This window comes from Culex quinquefasciatus, chromosome 1 (assembly GCF_015732765.1).
Source record: "Culex quinquefasciatus strain JHB chromosome 1, VPISU_Cqui_1.0_pri_paternal, whole genome shotgun sequence".
Classification (NCBI taxonomy): domain Eukaryota; kingdom Metazoa; phylum Arthropoda; class Insecta; order Diptera; family Culicidae; genus Culex; species Culex quinquefasciatus.
The window spans coordinates 37,763,759-37,782,848 of NC_051861.1; the positions used below are offsets into that span (position 1 = coordinate 37,763,759).

At 41.1% G+C, this 19,090-nt stretch overlaps 1 protein-coding gene across 3 annotated transcripts in view; it reads left to right on the plus strand.

The window, feature by feature from the left end:
• Positions 1-1,996: 1,996 nt before the first annotated feature.
• The window catches only part of LOC6035075 (heterogeneous nuclear ribonucleoprotein Q), a 41,880-nt gene continuing 24,786 nt past the window's right edge, over positions 1,997-19,090 (plus strand). The window contains exons 1-6 of one of the 3 annotated variants that reach the window (XM_038265075.1): positions 1,997-2,236; positions 8,792-8,916; positions 13,657-13,850; positions 13,916-14,043; positions 14,110-14,351; positions 18,283-18,418. In XM_038265075.1, coding sequence (XP_038121003.1) covers positions 2,191-2,236; positions 8,792-8,916; positions 13,657-13,850; positions 13,916-14,043; positions 14,110-14,351; positions 18,283-18,418 — 871 coding nt within the window. In that variant the 5' untranslated portion in view covers positions 1,997-2,190. The remainder of the gene's footprint in view (positions 2,237-8,791; positions 8,917-13,656; positions 13,851-13,915; positions 14,044-14,109; positions 14,352-18,282; positions 18,419-19,090) is intronic. The other 2 variants (XM_038265134.1, XM_038265029.1) reach the window with 2 other exon arrangements.

A 19,090-nucleotide genomic window follows, 5' to 3' on the forward strand; every position in this document is an offset into this window, starting at 1 on the left:
TATGCATCACTAGTTTGTCCATATAATTTTCTGTACAAATTTGGCAGCAGTCCATACAACAATGGTTTACGAAAATTCAAAAATCTGTATCTTTTAAAGGAATTTTTTGATCGATTTAAAAAATCTTCGACCGAGAGTCAACTTCATTTTTCGATGTAAAATCAAATTTGCAATCAAAAAGTACTTTAGTGAAATTTTGATAAAGTGCACCGTTTTCAAGTTATAGCCATTCTCTATATTTTACTTTTTTGAACATTGTTGATACGACCCTTAGTTGCTGAAATATTGCCATGCAAAGGTTTAAAAATATGAAAATTGATGTTTTCCAAGTCTCACCCAAACAACCCACTATTGTTTTCGAAAAAATCTGAAAATGTCACGAATGGGCGATATATTGAATGTTTGCCCTTTTGAAATGTTAACCCTAAATTAATTTTGTTGACCCGCTCTTTTTGAAAACAATATTTTTTAAAATCACGACTTACATTTCAACAGGGCCAAATATTCAATATTACCCTTGAAATGTCAGTCTTGATTTAAAAAAATTGAAAATATTTTTTTTTTTTGAAACGATCGGTTATGAGTACAAAATTTTCCCATCTTTTCGAAAACATTAGTGGATTGTTTGTTTTCAATTTTTTCAAAAGGGCAATATATTGAATGTTTGCCCTTTTTGAAATAATAACCTTGAATTTAAAGTTTTTGTTTAGGGACCATCCATAAACCACGTGGACACTTTTTTGGGAAACTCTTACCCCCCCCCCCCCCTTCGTGGACAATTGTCCATACAAAAAAAAACTTTTTTGTATGGATCGTGGACAATCGCCAATCCCCCTTAAGGTCTACACGTGTTTTATGGATGGTCCCTTATTAAAAATTTGTATTCTAATATATTTTTGTAATCACGACTAACTTCAACAGGGCCAAATATTCGAAATTAATCTAGAAATGTTAGTCTTAACAAAAAAAATATTTTTTTCGAAAAAACCGGTTATGAGTACTGCAATTAAGTTTAATCAACATTTGAATGTTATTGCTATTTTAAATAAAATGTGAAGAAGGCACCAATCAACAAAAGGTGGATTAACCCGTATTTTTAATCTGACTGAAATCCTCCTTTGATTTCTAATTTGGTCAAGCTTCAACAAAATGAAGAAAAAACAGTGCAAAAAGGAAACTCAGTAAGTCGTTCATGTAGATCAATTCCCGCTCCGTGAAGCTATGTTATATAACTATGTTTCCAACGTTTCGGAGTCATTCAAACAATTCGACTAGGGAAAATTAGATTTTATTTGCAAAATTGACTAAAATTTCAAATTCGCTCCAATTTCTTATGAATCACTTTATTTTTGAAGGAATATTTTCACTTTCGAAATACTAAATTTAAAAACTCATTTGAAAAGTGTCACAATTGAAAAACCTCCCCAGAAACCTTTTGCCCACACTATTCTTCGCTAAAATTAATTCACCGTGTCTGCACAGACAACACCGCATCGTACAACTAGGAAGAGTGTGCAGAAATCGATAACCGGAAGTTGGAAACTCTTGCAGCAGCAGCAACTTTTCCACAAAACGTTGGATTCCATGGCTGCTGATAAGACCCGCCGCCACTCACAAAGTTTTCCACCAGCCCCCCATCCTCTTTCGTTTGTGTAGAACTCGCTGCCGGGAAAACGGGCAAAATCGATTAAAAGTGGATTTTCCTCCCATTGCGAGAAACAACTTGCAACTTTGTTTTGCGCTCAGAAAACCGCTGGATTTGCGCCAAGATTTTTGCCCGGAAACCATTGCTTTTTCTCCCCCCTCAAACAAAAAAATTGGCCATTTTCCAACGCAAACGTACTTTTAAACAGTTTTAAACCATTTTTCCCGCAGCGTGTAAATCTTACTCGGAAAAAAATCACAGCTCGCCATGACTTTCCGGAGAGGGAAAAATCGTTTCATTCTGGTCTCGATTGTCAAACCGCGCACGCGAGTGTGAGTGAGTGATTGGCCCCGGTCGTCCTCGACGCCGAAAAAAAGGAAAACAGCGGAAGCGGAAGGAGATTATTCCGGGCTAAATTTCATCCTTGCGGATCGGAAAATTCTAAAAGAATCTGGAATTTGGTGCGCGAAAGTTGAACTCGCTTGTGGTCTGGTGAAAAAACCGAAATTTTCTGGAACTCTGAAAAGGTGTGGGTCCTGGGAAGCATGGAAGTGGCCGTTCCGGGAAGAGGAGTCACAACGGTTGAGAAAGGTAAACGAGATTTTGAAGTTTGAACTCGAGTCGGATTGGAGCAAACTCCGAAATTTAGAATTTTCAGTTTGAGTTTCAAGTGAGAATTTTGGTTTTTTGCCTAACAATTCTGTTGTCATGGCTAAAAATGGATTGCTTCTTCATGTAAAGTTTGCTAAGAATATTCATATTTTTCGCAAAACTAAAGAACACTATGGTTAAAGTGTTGGTCTATTTTGACATTTTTTTTGTATTTTGACATGTTTTTTTTAAAGAAAACTATTATATTTTTTTGTATGCATACACGCTGGACAATTGCTGCACACCCCTCCCCCCACCCTTCACGTAGTTTATGAATGGTTTAGATAGGGACCATCCATAAACCACGTAGACACTTTTTCGAAAGCTCAAATTCTGATGTCACAATTAACCCAACTTTTGGTAAAAGATGGTTTCGGGTTTTGATAAGAAATCACAGAAATTTTGAAATTTTGACAGTCAAAGATTTTTGCTGTTTCTTCATTTGTCATGTTTTTCTCACTGTTTAAACTCGATTAGGGTCTTAGAAGACAAATAATCAAACAAGTATACAATATGCCCCGCATTTTTTTTTTTTTTTTTTTTGAATATGGGGTAACCTTTGACAAGCACAAGCAAGGTCACGCCAGATGACGGTACATTATTTACTATCAATGATGACTATTGATAAATATTGATTAATACAGTCCAGACTCGATTGTCCGAAGTTCCGATTATCCGAAGGTTTGTATGGGACTTCGGATAATCGAATCACGAAGAAAAAAAAAATCCGAGGTCCGTTTTTTGATATCTCGTGACGGAGGGGCGGTACGACCCCTTCCATTTTTTAACATGCGAAAAAAGAGGTGTTTTTCAATAATTTGCAGCCTGAAACGGTGATGAGATAGAAATTTGGTGTCAAAGGGACTTTTATGTAAAATTAGACGCCCGATTTGATGGCGTACTCAGAACTCCGAAAAAACGTATTTTTCATCGAAAAAAACACTAAAAAAGTTTTAAAAATTCTCCCATTTTCCATTACTCGACTGTAAAAAATTTTGGAACATGTCATTTTATGGGAAATTTAATTTAAAGTTTCACGCAAATCGAAGAGGGGTCGGGGCAACTTTTCCCGATTTCGTGTGAGTTGGTAGAGAATTACCCATACATAAATTTGAGTTCTACGACCCCATTTAAGTCAGATTTGAGTTGTTGATTGCCTTTTAAAAATAAAATGCATTTTTTCAATATTGCATCACCGCCATTTTGGCCGCCATCTTGGATTTGAAAATTCTAAATAGTTTTAGCATAGTTTAGGGGTCATACCTATGCTCAACAATCAAAAATTAGACAACGGAAAAAAAAATGTTTTTTTCGTGATTCGATTATCCGAAGTTTCGATTATCCGAAGTTTCGATTATCCGAAGTGATTTTTTTCCGAGGCCTTCGGATAATCGAGTCTGGACTGTATTGAAAATAATTAAATCTATCAAAATAATCTAGATGTGTTAGAGACAAAATGTTAACTAGCAGTTCATCGTTCCTTTTACGGCTTTGGCCTTTTTCATTATTTTGCTTGATATTTATTTTTGTCAATGAATAATGTGTCAGTTTCTCTAAATGTTACGTCATTTTTGAACGGCTCATTTTTTTAAATGTATTGCTGCTTGTCCCCCATACAAACAATTTGTTTTATAAAATGATTCACAATGGAGGGTGTTTGGCATTCCCAACAAAAAAATATGTACGTTGTTTGTGGACCACCCCTAAACGTTTCTTCCTCGCTCTATACAAAAAAATACAAGGGGGGTCTTAAATTTACAAAAAGTGTTCACGTAGTTTATTGATGACCCCTAATCTGATCAGAATATTTAACCCTTTTTGACAGTAGGGGTGGTGTAACTTTTTCGTGGACAAAAATATCGCTTAACCGCCTCAACTGTCAAGAAAGGTAAATATTATGATCAGATTACAGTCCTGTTTCCGTCCAATTTGGGTACTAAAGCCCTATGTCAATTTTTATGTACAACGGTAAAAACACGATTGAAAACCATTTCTGATCACTTGTTTCATTTTAATGCAAAAAAAAATATTGACAAGACAACATTTTTTCGATGGATCAACTATGGTCCCCTTGGAACGAGCTGTCAAGTAGGAACTTTTCTGTCAAGAAGGACCGCGAGGGTAATTTTTCCAAATTGATTTAAAAATCCATTTTAAACTCTTTGTGGTCGTACAAAGGGTCATTGTACTCAGAAAAATAAGCTTTATCGCTGTTTACAATAATATCAGCAATCTAAGCTTCATTTTAGGACCCAATTGGCAGATTCTCACTTTTCAATAAATTTGTTCAGCAACATTTTTGACAGAACTGTGCTTGGAAAATTCTAATCATGCTTTTTACTACATCTTGATATCGACTGAAAACGCTTTTCAGAAGCTGTTATCGAACGTAAAAGTGGTACCCGATGGAATTCTACCACATTGTCGGCAGATTAGGTTAGGTTTGGATCTATTTCGATCGCATTTTCATTTTCTTCCGGATGGAAATTCCCCTTAACCTACCACAAATCAAGCTAGTCCACTTGCCAAATGATTTGTTCATCAGGAATTCCCTTGTAAGGTAGTCCGTGTTCAGCCCCGTTGATAACTAATGCCTTGTTACCGAGCTAGTGAAATATCGCGCTCACCTGTTATTCCTTTGTGACTCTCCGATTGCACCACCGTAACATTTCAAACAGCTGCAGCTGGTTGTACTCTTCACAGTAGAATCGCGCCGCGCAATGTCCCGGGGGTCACGTCCCACGGTTATAATTAAACCACAAAGAAACTGGTTGCTCATCCACCTGAAACGATTGAAAAGTTCGAATTAAAGCCATTTCTAGTGCACCACACCCTCCCTTCCGAACATCTCCCAAACTTAAGGGGGTGGGTGCTCGGTCGGTTAGGTTTGGGGTGTGTGACGTACTGACCATCACCCTCTTCCACTCCCTGCCCGCGTCTTCTTCAACCCAATTTCGCGGGGATCCCTTGGCGTACACACACACAGACCTACCGTTTGCTGCTCACGTTCATCTCACACCGCGGCGGCTCACATACCACGGGTGTTGCTCACGCTTCGAGTTGTTCAATTCAAGTCAGTCAGTTCCTGCTAGCGCGTAGCGCAAAAACTAGGGCTGCCGCCTCTTTTGTGGATCTCCGATTCCCGATTTGTGACCTGTTGAGCTGTCGGAAGTTGAGTTCAGTGCCGCTGGAGTCGGTACAAGTGGCAGAACCTTTTGTGTGGAGATTGAAGTCACGCGCAGCGGATCTCCAGGAAGTCCCGGTAAGGCCTGTCGAGTGGGGAAGCAGATCGGGTTAGGACGTTTGTGTCGGGCAGGGAGGGATCCGTAGGGTTCAGGATTAGGGACCGTGTTCCCCAAAAATGCGCTACCGCGAAGGTCATTAGACTCCCCGAGGTCGTTGACCTGGCCCGCGAGAGAGCGTGAACGCGTTTTTTTTTGCTTCACAAAACTTGCCTCGCTGGTGTGAGTGTGTAAATTCGGGGTGGAACACACAAGGGGGACTGGGGGGGGGAGGCACCTGGTGGTTGATGTGTACGGTGGTGTTGGTCCTCCAACGGTACCACCCCGGTGGATCTCCAAAGTGGGCCTCCTCCACCTCCTCCTGCAGTTCGCCAAGTTCCAGAAGACCCCCTTTGTATTGGTGCGAACCATGCTACCAAAGCGAAACACCCGAAATTTGGAAAGAAAATTGGCAAAAGTCGCGAATTTCCTACACACAAACACGCGCGCGTCAACGCAAGCGTTAGTGTTGGTGTATGCGAATTTCCTCCTTGTCTCGCACACCGACGCAACCCACGACCACGAGATGGACGGGACGGGGGCCAGATTCGTTGGAACTTGTTAGAAGTTGAAGTATTAAATGCACACAAATCATCACCACACACACACACGCTCACGCACACGAACTTGAAAATTTGATCGCGACGAACCCCATTATTAAATCGAGGTATTCCTTGCGCGTCTTCCTTTTTTTCTTCGAATCCTGGAGGAATCGGTTCAGGGACGCCCGAACCTTGGGCCACTAACCTTCACCTTAACACGGGCAGCTCACGCAGACAGCAACGCTGAGCTGAGACGTCACGCTGCCGTGACCTCACGGCGGACGCTGAACAGGTTGGAATCGATCCATTTCCGGCGGTTTCTTTCCGAATTGCGGTCCCGAAGTTGCGGAACAACTCCAAGCGCCTCGGATGTCCTCCAAGGAGCGTAGTTTCGTCCAAAACATGGCCACTCACGCACACAGCGTCACGCCGATTGTTGTGACGTCAGCAGTGCGCTGGACAGCTCGAAACGGGTCCATTTCCTGGGGGATTTTGCCAACATCCGGTCCTGCAGTAACTTGAAAGCATCAAACTGACCAGGGATGTCCCAAACTGATCCAGAAATGGTCCAAAACCTCCAAAGCGCCTGGTTACGGCATGTCCGAAAATGGCGACCGGTGAAGAACTCACGCGCGCGCTAGAACACCGCACGCCAGGGTCGGACTGCGGGATTCTGAACTCGTTTTCGCGTAGATATTCCACCCGCAATCCCGCAAATATCGCCGAAATTGAGGTCACACGATTGCACACCACTCGAGATAACGCACCGGCCCAAAAGTAGGTCAACCCAAATCTCGCTCGTCAGCTCGTGCAGTCGGCAGAACTTGGCGATCCACGCGGCGCACCGTAACCCAGTCGACTGAAGCCGCGACGTTTTCACTTTCAACCGTTGCGTTGCGAAAAAAGGCAGTGTGCCAAAATGTGCGAATCCGTACGCACACAAACAGTCGGGTCGAACCCCCCCTCCGTACGCACGCAGAACCGAACCCCCAGCATCAAAGCAAAATAATGGCATTCGCCAAAAAAAACCCCGAACCTCTCCCCGCCTCTAATCGCCGCGCTCGCAGAAAACGCACACGCACGCAGCTTGACCTAGTTTTGGGGCCCCGGCTATACGCAACGCAAAAGTGCGAATTTGCTAGGTTGCGTCAGTTTTTTTTTTTTTTGCGAACCAAGCGAGAGAGCGACGCACGGTGCGTGAGAGAGCGAGAGAAAGAGCAAAGCGAGCGAGCGACTTAAGGACGCTTCGCTTGGTGACTTAAGTCGCGGCAAGTGTTGACTGGGTTGACAGATTGACAGAACTTAGCTAGCTTGTACTTACCGATTGATCTGCGTTGACACCTCAAACTAGACTGCGAGTCTGCTTGAGGTACCTTAAAGTTGAAGTCCGCAATTGGGACGTCACTTGTACTTACCCCTTGTTTGAGCAACGATTCACTTGTTCAACGCAGGTGCCTCAACTTTGAGGTCCGTAATAGAAGCGAAGATCGGCACCCCTTTTCTAACGCCCGGTTGACAACCTGTCTACCCAGCAATGATTTCCGCGTGTGCGTTACGCACACCATCCCAAACCGGTTCTTTTTTTTCGGTTGATGCCAAACCGGCGCTGACCCTGACCAACTTGCGAAACTCTCACTCTTTTTTTCGCCGTCGTCGTCTTCCGAGATTACCTCATGCGTCGACGCCGTGCCCACACTCACGCATCTTACGCACCCGGTCCGCCAGTCTAGTGCGAAACGCATACTCACGACGATTCGCGGCGTTTAAACTGCCCGAAAGATGCGAAAATGAGAGAGATCGCGAAAAAAAATTGGCGAGTTCTGTTTTTACTGTTCAGCTAGCTGTCTTGGTTTGGTGCGGAGAAGCCGCGTAGACTCGCGCAAAAAAAAAACGCAATTTTGTGGTGGTGCGTTTTGTGCGTAAAATTCGCGCACCGTTGTATGCGATTTCGCGGCCCGGCCTATGCGTGTGCGTCGGCGACCTTGAGCTAAATTCGCACACTGGCCGCGGCGACGCGACGCAACGGGAAAGAAGAAACCGATTAGAGAGAGGTTATGTTTATTGCCCCTCGCACAAATTTGTGCGGTTGCAGAATGAAAAAAAAACTGCGTGACTCTCTCTCTCTGGCGAGTCTAGTCTGTGCGCGCCTTTGTCTCGGCACCGTCAAATCGCGGTAGGCTGTGGGGAGAGAGCGTGATTTGACACTCTCTCTCGCGTGGTCGTTTGGCTCTCGCGGTGCACGCACCGCGCGGTTGCGTTTTTTTTTGTTGCTCCCTCTTCTTCTTCTCTCTTTCTTTGTTTCATGTCGCTCTGCGGATGCGTCTCCTCTGAACGGTTCCGTTCTGCTTTAGGTTGTGCGTTTTTCGGGATCATGCGACTCCACCGGATCCTGACCTCGCGCAAAGAAGTGCGTGACGCACCGCTTTTGTCCGCTCTCTCCCTCTCACGAGTGCGTTGGTCTTTTTTGTTGGGGGGTGAAACGCTCAATTGCTTGCTTCCTCCTTTTTTTTTTTTGGTGGGTTGTAATGATATGCGTGGTTTGTTCACGGTTTTTTTTTGTTCGTTTTTTCTGTTTGTTTGTTACGCCTAGGATTAATGGGGTGGGCTTAAAGGGCTGTAATTAAGGTGTTGTGATTTAATTTGGTATTTTTCTTCTTTTTCTCTCTTTATAGAAATGGCTGAAGGTAATGGTGAGCTGGTGGAAGAAATGACAAATCCGAAAATGGGCGAAGGCGCTGGCGACGGCGAACGGACAGAGGACTACACCAAACTGCTCGAGTATGGCCTGGACAAGAAGGTGAGTGTTTGTTGCTTGACCAGCTGTTTTTCTAATATTTATAATGCTACCGGTTGCGTTAATTTCGAGACTGTCACAAGTGATTTTGAAAAGCATTAATAATATTTGAAATGGTAATTTCGAATCCTTCTTCACTCAAGAGCAATGTACCTTTGAGACTTTTATACAAATTTTAAAGTTAATCCGTTTTGTTTGTAAGTACAGTCCAGACTAGATTATCCGAAGTCCTAGGTAAAATATCAGTTTGGATAATCAACATGAAAAAAAACCTGACTCCTACCCGAGCAGGGGTAAATAACACATGAATACTTACCAAATTTTGGTATTACTTGGCAAATAACAGCTACCAAAAAGTGCCCTTGGTTGTCCAGTAATAGATCGTAAAATACCATGAAACCACAACAACATTACACAACATTTCTTGGTTCAGTAAGTTTTAAAAAAACGGAAATCTAGATTAAATTTTCAAAAGGTCCTATCTGCATAGGAAAGCCATGATGGAGAGGTTGTTTTGAAAATTTAATCTAGAAATGATACACATGCAACAGAAAAATCTATTCATCCGATGATTCCAGGTTGTTCTTAGTGATATTCTTCACCACGTCGAATACTTTTGTGATTGATGAATGTCTTCACTTGAAGTTCTTGAAGCTTCTGAAAAAAAACAAGATTGAAGAATAAATGCTATCAAAATGAAACTGGATTCAAGTTCGCAAAAAAAGTCATAAAACTATTGCGCAATTCTCACTAACTTGGACTTCGCACTAAATTATTGCTATCGATCGCACTATTGCAACTTGTCAAGCTGGCATGAGAAATTTTAATTTTCTCAAAAAATGATCAAAGCGAGCCGATGTTGGTCACCTGTCAATCGCAATTTTAAAGTGCGAATGTCTAGTTTGGTGGAAACTGCGACTGGAAATGTAAATAAACAACTGCTGGTTGCCTAGTTTTTAGAAATTTTGTTGTCAAAAGTGCGAGAGAAAAGTGCGGGCCGAATCCAAGTTACAGTGCAAGGATCAATATCAATTTACTCATTAATCAGAGTATTTGTTTATTCCGCTTTCCATATTTTCTTAGTGGGTATATCAAAAATAAAAAAAAACAACTTAAACATTTTTGGTTTTCATGTCTTTTTAGTGCATAATTAAATTTTCCCATTTTTCCAAAGGAATTTGATAAAGCATGTGATACCAAAATAGTAATACCAAAATGTTGTATACGGTCAATGAAAAATTCTGTAATTTTGCAAATATCAAAACAATACCATAAATTGGTATAATATCAAATTTTGCTCTTACATAATTCTTAAGATAAATTTTAAAGGGTTCAGGAATACCAAAAATTATTATTGATACCAGAGAAAGGTATTATTACGCATTTCCCTTGTTATTTACCTATACTCGGGTATTCCGACTCCAGCTAAAAAAACTTTTGCAACAAAAGGACGTTGTAATTTTACGTCCTATTGAGAAGTTACCATTGGATTCCCATGACAACTTGCTAATAATAAGCCAACCCTGAATCCAATTTCGACTTCGAAAAAACTGGTAACTCCGACTCCGGGTTCCAAAAGAATCAGTGATATTCAAAACACCCAAAAGGCAATAAATTAAAATTTTGCTGATTGGCCTTGAAAAAAAACTCCAGAACTCTTCTTTCTGTAAATTTTCGGTATGGTAGTTTGACTTAATGTGGCTTTACCAATGTTTCAAAAAAACCTTTTCTAGTGACAAATTTAGCTGCCTTTTTGGGTTTCCCTCAATATTTACTCACAATAAATACGCAATTACATGTGTTAAATTTCAAACTATGCCTTAACTCATAAAGGGTGAACTTCTCAGGACTTGTTTTAATTCTTTTCAATATAATTTTGATTTGAAGGTTGAATAAAGTAAGCACAATGACTAGGGCTAGTGATTTTTCACGGCAAAAAAAATCGAAATTACGCGACATGCCAATTACAAAATATTGAAATTTCACGGCAATTCCACGGTACTCTTAAAACTGCTCAAAATAAACGTAAAAATCTATTCTTTTAGAAAAAATATTGTCAGAAAAGTGTATAAAAAGTTGTCAGTAGTTCTAGATACAATATAAAACCCCCTGTATCAAATTATTTATATGAAAAAAGGAGTTTTGGATTGATTTTGGGAAATTTTGGAGAATTTCCGTCAGTTGAATTATATCATACTCCAATGAACATTGAATTTTTTTCAGATGAAGCCGGTGAAATAAATGAAAATGAAATAAGGTGTGAAAAGGATTCAATATTAACATTTCTTTATACTGCCGCTCGAAGCTAGTCCGTCCCATATGTAATTTCGTCAATTTTGAGGTAATGATGCAGTTCGGTTCAAAATCATGTAAACTATCAGAAAACCCAATAAAATTTAGTACTTTGTTCTAGAAAACTGGAGAAAATCCACTTTTTCGTGAAATTCTAACACGTAGCCTTATGGGTGGGACAATTTTGGCATGCGTTTTTCTCGGCTTGCTGTTTTTACATATGGGACGGACTCGATTAGAGCGGCAGTATAGGACCAAATTAAAAAAAAGTCACAAATTTATGATTCAACTCATTTAATTTTATGGAGTTTTTATAAAATTAATTTGCTTGGTATTACAAAACGAAGTACGCCCTGAACCTCTAATTGAACAAAACTAGAATCATTAAAATAAGTGCTTTCCTTAATTTCAGCAATAGGGTAATTTTTGTGTTTTAATAAAGTTCAGGCAAAACTTCATTAAAGGCAGTTTTTACATTTCTCGGTTGAGTTTTCAAAAAGCCGTAAGAGCCACCGTGACCTTTGACACTAATTTTCGTTTTTCTCCAAAATGAAACAAAATTTCATGTATTTTTAGTTTGAGGCACTTGAAGGACGTGTAAATGAACAATCTCAAACATTTTTGATATTGGTTTTTCGTAAGTAGGTCGAATACCGATGGAAAAAGGACTTTGTTTACCAATGGCTCTTACGGCTTTTTGAAAACTAATCCGAGATTTCTGCATTTTTTTTTTTTTGAAAAGGTCATATAAACCAAATTTTCAATTTTTGCTTTTTGGGTGTTTTTAGAGCCGCCTTGAGTCAGGGGTAATCAAAAACACCCAAAAAGCAAAAAAAATGAAAATTTGTTTTATAGGACCTTTTCAAAAAAAAAACTTCAGATTTATTGATATAATTCAAGAAAATATACATAAATTTGCAAAATGGTTAACAAATATGATTTCAACAAGTATTATTTTACTAATCAATTGAATTAAACCCCATAATTCATATTCGAAATATTTAAATGCAATTTGTTCATCGTTGATTTATTGAAATAAATTTAACAAAAAAATTAAAAATGCTAAATGTTCTTTTAAAATCTCTTTGGAATTTTGTGGAGTAAAGAAATTATCTGCATTTTGTTGAATATTCTAATGAACAATATCTTCAAAAAATCTGATAAATCTGATATGAAATACTTTTTTAATTGTAAACTGCTTTTAAAATGCTTATGAAAAATCTTTTAAAAATTTTGAATTAAAAAATAAAGCTTGAATGCACTGAGTAGCGATTTTTCAATTGAATATTCCAAATTTCGCGGCATTTCACCGTATTTCCCAAATTTTACGGAAAGGGGCGAATTTCACGGATACGCGGCTTCCGTGAAATCGCGAAAAATCGGATTGTAAATCGGAATTACAAAAAAAGTAGTTTATGCAACAAGCCGTACATTTATCCAACGAGGTTTACCGCGTTGGATAAATACGACGAGAGCTGAAAAATCTAGTTTGGCAACGAGTTGCTTACAACATTTTTTGCAATTCCTAAAAACGCCTTTCAAAAGGAAATTTATGTCAAACATTCATGTGTTAAGTAAATTCACCGCTCAAAACAGAACAATATTGAAACATTTTACTTTTTGAAACAAGTGTTGAAAAGTTCAACTTTTCAGCACTGGTGTTAAAATTATTGATATTCAAATCTGTTATTTTCGGTAGTTAATAGTAGGCCGTTTTGTTTCTCCAGAAGGCAAAAAAAAGTTGTACACTCAACCCCCAGTGGTTGGTCACTTTTTCGTTTGACACTTTTTTAGTTAGTACCCCGTTGGTTGGTCAAAGTCAAACCAAAGGTGACGAACTGTCACTTTTTACACGGCGCTTACGAACACTATCAAAACAAACGTTTGGTAGTGAGTGTGAACTCCGTGTAAAAGGGGTGTCAAACTAAAAATTGAACCCGATCGTTTGACAACAGTGGGTGTCAAACCATCGGGGTTTGAGTGTATGCAACTTTCTTGAAAATTCTTAGACAAGTTTTAATGGTCAAGTTTAGACTCTTCGAAGAATGATAAATATTGAATGCAATAGTGCAGAATCGGTTTAATCATCTAATGTCAATTTCCCAACGTCCTTTTCGTACTACTTTGTATTAGGTATATGTTGAGAACAGTGCATTTTTAAAAAATATGTCAAAGGAAACATGAAAAGTACTAATCTTTTAGTAACAAAATTGATTGAAAGTTTTTTATTTTGTTATTTTTGATTAATTTCTGTAAGAACAGACACAAAACAACAATATTATAACATCGATTTGCAACTTTGAAATATCAATTACTCTAAAATCTGTTGTCCCTATTCAAACTGTCACGATTCGCCCAGTTGACAGTAATTTATTTTCGGGTAGCTAAAACGCCCATGCTCACTTAACCCTTATGTTAACCGCCCACCATTCTTCTCTGTACCCACGCCAGGTCGCCGGCAAGCTGGACGACATCTACAAAACCGGCAAGCTCGCACACTCGGAGCTGGACGAGCGGGCACTGGACGCGCTCAAGGAGTTCCCGGTGGACGGCGCCCTCAACGTGCTCGGCCAGTTTCTCGAGTCGAACCTGGAACACGTGTCGAACAAATCGGCCTACCTGTGCGGCGTCATGAAGACGTACCGGTAAGTCGATGATCTCTTGGGCGACAGGTTAGGGTGGTTCTAACTGGGTTACATCGGTCTTACAGTCAGAAAAGCAGAGCCACCCAGCAAGGACTTCCCACACCTGCAATAACAGTACAAGCCAAGGGCCCTGACGAGGACAAGATCAAGGCGATTCTGGAGCGCACAGGATACACACTGGACGTGACCACAGGTAAGAGGGAGAGGGAGTGACTTTGACGAGTAGGTCTACAATGGTTCTTTGTCTGTGTCGCCGCAGGACAACGAAAGTACGGCGGGCCACCGCCCAACTGGGAGGGCGGCACCCCGGGCAACGGGTGCGAGGTGTTCTGCGGCAAGATCCCCAAAGACATGTACGAGGACGAGCTGATACCGCTGTTTGAAAAGTGCGGCAAAATCTGGGATCTCCGCCTGATGATGGACCCGATGACGGGCACGAATCGGGGCTACGCGTTCGTCACCTTCACCTCCCGGGACGCCGCCTGCAACGCAGTGCGAGAGGTAAGCCGGCCCCGTGGCCATTATTTTTTTGGCTCTACTGTTGTCGATTATTGCCTTCCCTTAAAAATGCCACACACGATTCCTTCATCCCGATGATCCTCCCCCAAAAATCCCGGAATGTTTTTGTCTCTTTTCAATACAAGAAACCCCTTCAGAAATGTTTACGTCCGACCTCAGAATACAGTCGAATCTAGTACTTCGCTGACGCTCGTATTCTAAGGTCGGACCTAGTATCACACCAACCCCGTTAGATCTAGCACTAGTTTCACGTATCATTTGAACCCCTCCTATCATCTCTGTCGTATTCGTGTAGAGAAACCCAACGAGACGACTACACGACCTTTCCCTCTTTCTAACCCCGGGAACACACTCCCTCCCTCTGTAGATATTGTGTCCTATTGCTATCTGTTACTCTCGTATAAAAACAACCAGAACAATACCGAACTCTCTCTGTGTATCTAATCTGTCTAATCTGGAGAGCGGGAAACACGTCCGTACTTTGTAACAAGTTCAAATCCAAATGAGTAGAGGTGATTGGGTATTTCGTGGCGTTCCACGACCTTAACTTTGGTATTTTGCTAACACAGCAGGTTACTTTTTAGTCCTTTATTTAGTTTACAGATTTTCTGTTAAGTTCCTTTTTAGTTTTTTTTTCTATTTACGGTTTGGGAAAGAACACCTTTCTTTCGGAATGTAAACAACGTTTTATTTACCTCTAAAACATTGACAGCCGAGCGTAGCTCGCACGCAGCTACCTCTTTTCTGTCAAACTGACAGCGGCGCCATAATGGCGGCGCACCTGACGTTTACGGCATGCGCCATTATGGCACCGCATCGGGCATGTTCTGCAATCTTTCTCGCTCTCGCTCTCTCTCTGTCTTCTCCTGCTCCTCCTCCACCTCCACCAATCAATTCGTGACCCTGTGAATACCGTGACCGAGTCCCGTTAATATATTTATATTTGTGTTTACAAAACTGTCGAAAACACCTGTGTGATTAATCGCCCGCCCCGACCCCGGTTATCTCAACGCACCCCAGAGTTCATCACGGTCTTGTAGCAATTGATACGACCTCACTTCGTGTAGTTTATAGCTCTCGCCCGCCTGTCTGCCTGTCATCGTTTCGCAAAACAAAAACAAAACACACAAACGCGCGCGCGTCGCAGTTGCCAACTGACAGTTGTCGGGGAATCGCGTGCCGGAGGTCCCGTTACCGCGTGCGCGCGTGTCAGACTTTTGCGAAGAAGAACAAATTAGCGAAACTGCAATAACGGGACTGACCGAAGGGACGCCCAAATTGGCAACAGAAGGATGATCTCGAGGAGCACACCGACGAAAAAAAAACGAAACTGCAGTTCGTCCAGGTAGCCGAAACGGAAGCCCACAAAAGAGAAGAGGGGGTCCCAAAGAGGAGGGTAGCGCCCATAAATAACACCAAATTAGCAGGGCGCACACTTCGGGCGAACCCCTTTCACGGTTCGCGGGACACTCGCCAAATGGTGCCGCGCGCGCCGGCTAACGGGACCTCGTCGTGCCCGAGCGGGTTTGACCTTTGACGCGCAAGGTTTTGGGTAGGATATCCCGTGTTTGTCGGATGTGTGCATTTTTCAGTAAATTTAGGGGGGATGTTTGAGTTACGTCAGAGAATATGTTGGCCAACCTGACCTCTACTTGGTTAGTTCTGATAATTTTGTTCAGTTAGACAACGGTTGTAGGTACAATAACAATTGTGCAACTTGTTTAGCCCCAAGTCTTGTCAAATGTAAACAACAACATACCACTGACTTATGGCTTAACGTTTGCTGACGTTCCAAGAATGTGAGGCTAAAACGGTAGCAGTCAATTATTTTTAAACGATTTTGTTGGCACACTCAGTGAATGCCAAATCAGTACAAATTGCTGCCGAATCTTTTTCCGTATCTCTCCCGGAAAAGATCCGGCAGCAATTTTGTATGGTATGGCGTTTGCGGGGAGAGTCAAAAAATCAGCCAACAGTGATTTGATAGCACTGACGTTGCAACCTGGAAACAATAACAACTTAACTCGCAGCAATTGCCAAAGAGAGAACCGAAGTTTATCCGGAACCATTTCTTTTTAAGTTCTACTTCTAAATTTTTACGGTAGCACTGTTGTGAATCTGACTTTGACATTTCAAAACAAATGAACTCACATTTCCTCAAACATTATCTTAAAAACTAATTCTCACAAATAAAAGCCGTCACAGATGGTAAACAAAGCAAGACTCTTGTAACTTTTGACAGCTGCTGGCAGCGCAGCGCTGCCGTGGTGAATATCTCTTTCACCACGGAAGCCGAGGGGTCTACTAAATAATCATTTTGAAATGTGCTTTCCGACACAAGTAAAAAAAACTTCAAACCGAATTTAACAACCGATCAATTTCAAAGATATCGCCAAAAAGAAAAAAATCATTACAAAACACGAGGGCATCGCGAATGGGGATAACCCACCTTTCTTCCTGTTTGCCGGAGTGATGCATCTGCTACCTCGGTTACTTTTACCTTCCGAAAACGGAGTCCTAAATTGCAGCAGCAGCAGCAGCAGGTTGCTTTCTTTCCGGACACAACTTTCACCCTTTTCACCTTTTGTGTTTTTTTTTCTCGCGAAATTAATGACCTGTAGCAAGTCAGCTGGTTTCCGGGCGTCCTGCAATTTCGTCGGTCGGTCAAGAGAAATGGTAGCAGCTGCTACCAATAAATTACTACTTTCCTCGCAAACCGGACTCCGTAGGGCGGTTTAGGAGTTCAGGAAAAGGAAGCTTCGTGTTTGGAGGCCATTTGTGTGTGTTGGATTATGCTTTGTTTTGCATCCTTGGTTCCTCCGGCAGTTGTAATTTTGTTGCAGTTTGCCGCTAATGATGCAACCGCAGGTCATCACGAAAAGTTGCTTCTTGGACGACTTGCCGAATGATTATTGTGGTGTTTTTGTTCTACAGAAGTTACACAAGTGTTTCACAAAGGTTTGCAACTATGAAACGATTGTACTAAAAACTCATAATTTTTGTTTTATAAAAGTTACACAATCGTTTCACAAGGGATTGCAACCGTTGTGTAATCGTTGATCAACTCAACGATAACTGAAAAATGCACGCATTCTACGTCCCCCAACGATACCCGCAAAGCGACCACCAATTCTACAAACAATCCGAAGCTAAATTATTCCGTAGGTTCTCCTCTTTGCGTCGAAAGCAATAACAACAACGGCAGCAACATAATTGGTAACAACCTCGGGTACGAATCGATTGGAAAAGCTGGCTTGTGCTGTCGTCTAATTTTAGCAAAATCTCCTTTCTCGATTGGCTGGGAACGGCTCGTGCTCGCTTCAGGATCGTCAAGAGACATTGACACTCTGAAGAGGACGCGCTTTCCCTCCGTGTCTGGTTTTATTCATGTATTTACGAGCATGCTTATGTTTTTTCTTCATCCCTTAACTTTTCTTTAGTTTAGTTTTGTATCATATATTTTACGACACGGTCAAGCGGACGTAAACGTCATCTAGCTTTCGTTCAGCGAAACACTTTGTTTACGTCTGTTTGTCTGTGATTTTAGGTTTGTTTTTATCAGTAGTTTTTCTTTAGTTTTTTTTCCTTTTTCTCATAACCTTCAGTTTCCTTATTTTATTCATTCCAAAATTATCCTATTATTTTCCTTATATTTTCGTTTGTTCCGTTCATTCCGTATTCATCATCAAAATTTCAAATGTCAAAACAACGAAATTTTCCCGTTCCAACAAAACAAAAACACTCGCAGTGACACACCCCTCGTAAATTGACAATATCTACGTGGTGACAATTTCGCCACGTGGTAAACAAATCGGCAAAAAGCGCATTATTTTTCGTTTACCCATTGTTTATAATTTTTTTCTCTATCTCTTTCTCTCCTCACCCATTTGTACCGTTTTTCTCCCACCCACAGCTCGATAATTATGAAATAAAGCCCGGCAAATGTTTGAAAATTAACGTAAGCGTACCGAATCTGCGCCTCTTTGTAGGCAACATACCTAAATCAAAAGGCAAAGAGGAGATATTAGACGAATTTGGTAAACTAACAGGTAAAAACACAAGCAAAATTCTTCTAATTGGTTTATAGCAAAAAAAAAGTAAAAAACAGGGAAAAAGTCGCAAAAAAGGCAAAAAATTTGAAAGACGTTTCATTTTTATCATTTTAAGTTTTCTGACCCTTAATCTTAAGTTTGCCAACAACTAACGTTTAAGTTTGCTGCCGAGAACAACGAACCAAACAAACGATAACGTAAACAAGCAAAACGTCACACACTTACACCAATCACACCAACTCGGCTGCGCCGACGCACCTCCAAGAGGAACGCGTGCCTAAAGGGTCGAAACGTCGGTAGCTCTTTCTCTTCAGTGTTACTCTCTCTCTCTGTTCGCGCGTCCAACTACACGCACACAAACAAATCAAACCCTCATTGCCATTCGCGCGTGTGCATGTGTTCGCTGTCACAACTTCATGTTTGACGTTTCGGCGAAATGGCTTGCGTCATTTCGCCGAAATGTTCAGTTTTCGATAACCCCAACACATCGTCGTCTGCGTTTTCGCCCGCCCTTCATCGTAAATCGTACTTTAATTGCACATTCTCGTTTCCTGTGTTTTTTCTTCCTCTTCTTCCCTTTTTGGCGGGGGCACTTCTACCCAGTTGAAATGCAAACCATTTGCAAATAATAAAAATAAAAAAAGTTTTTTTTCTTGTAATCGTCCCCTT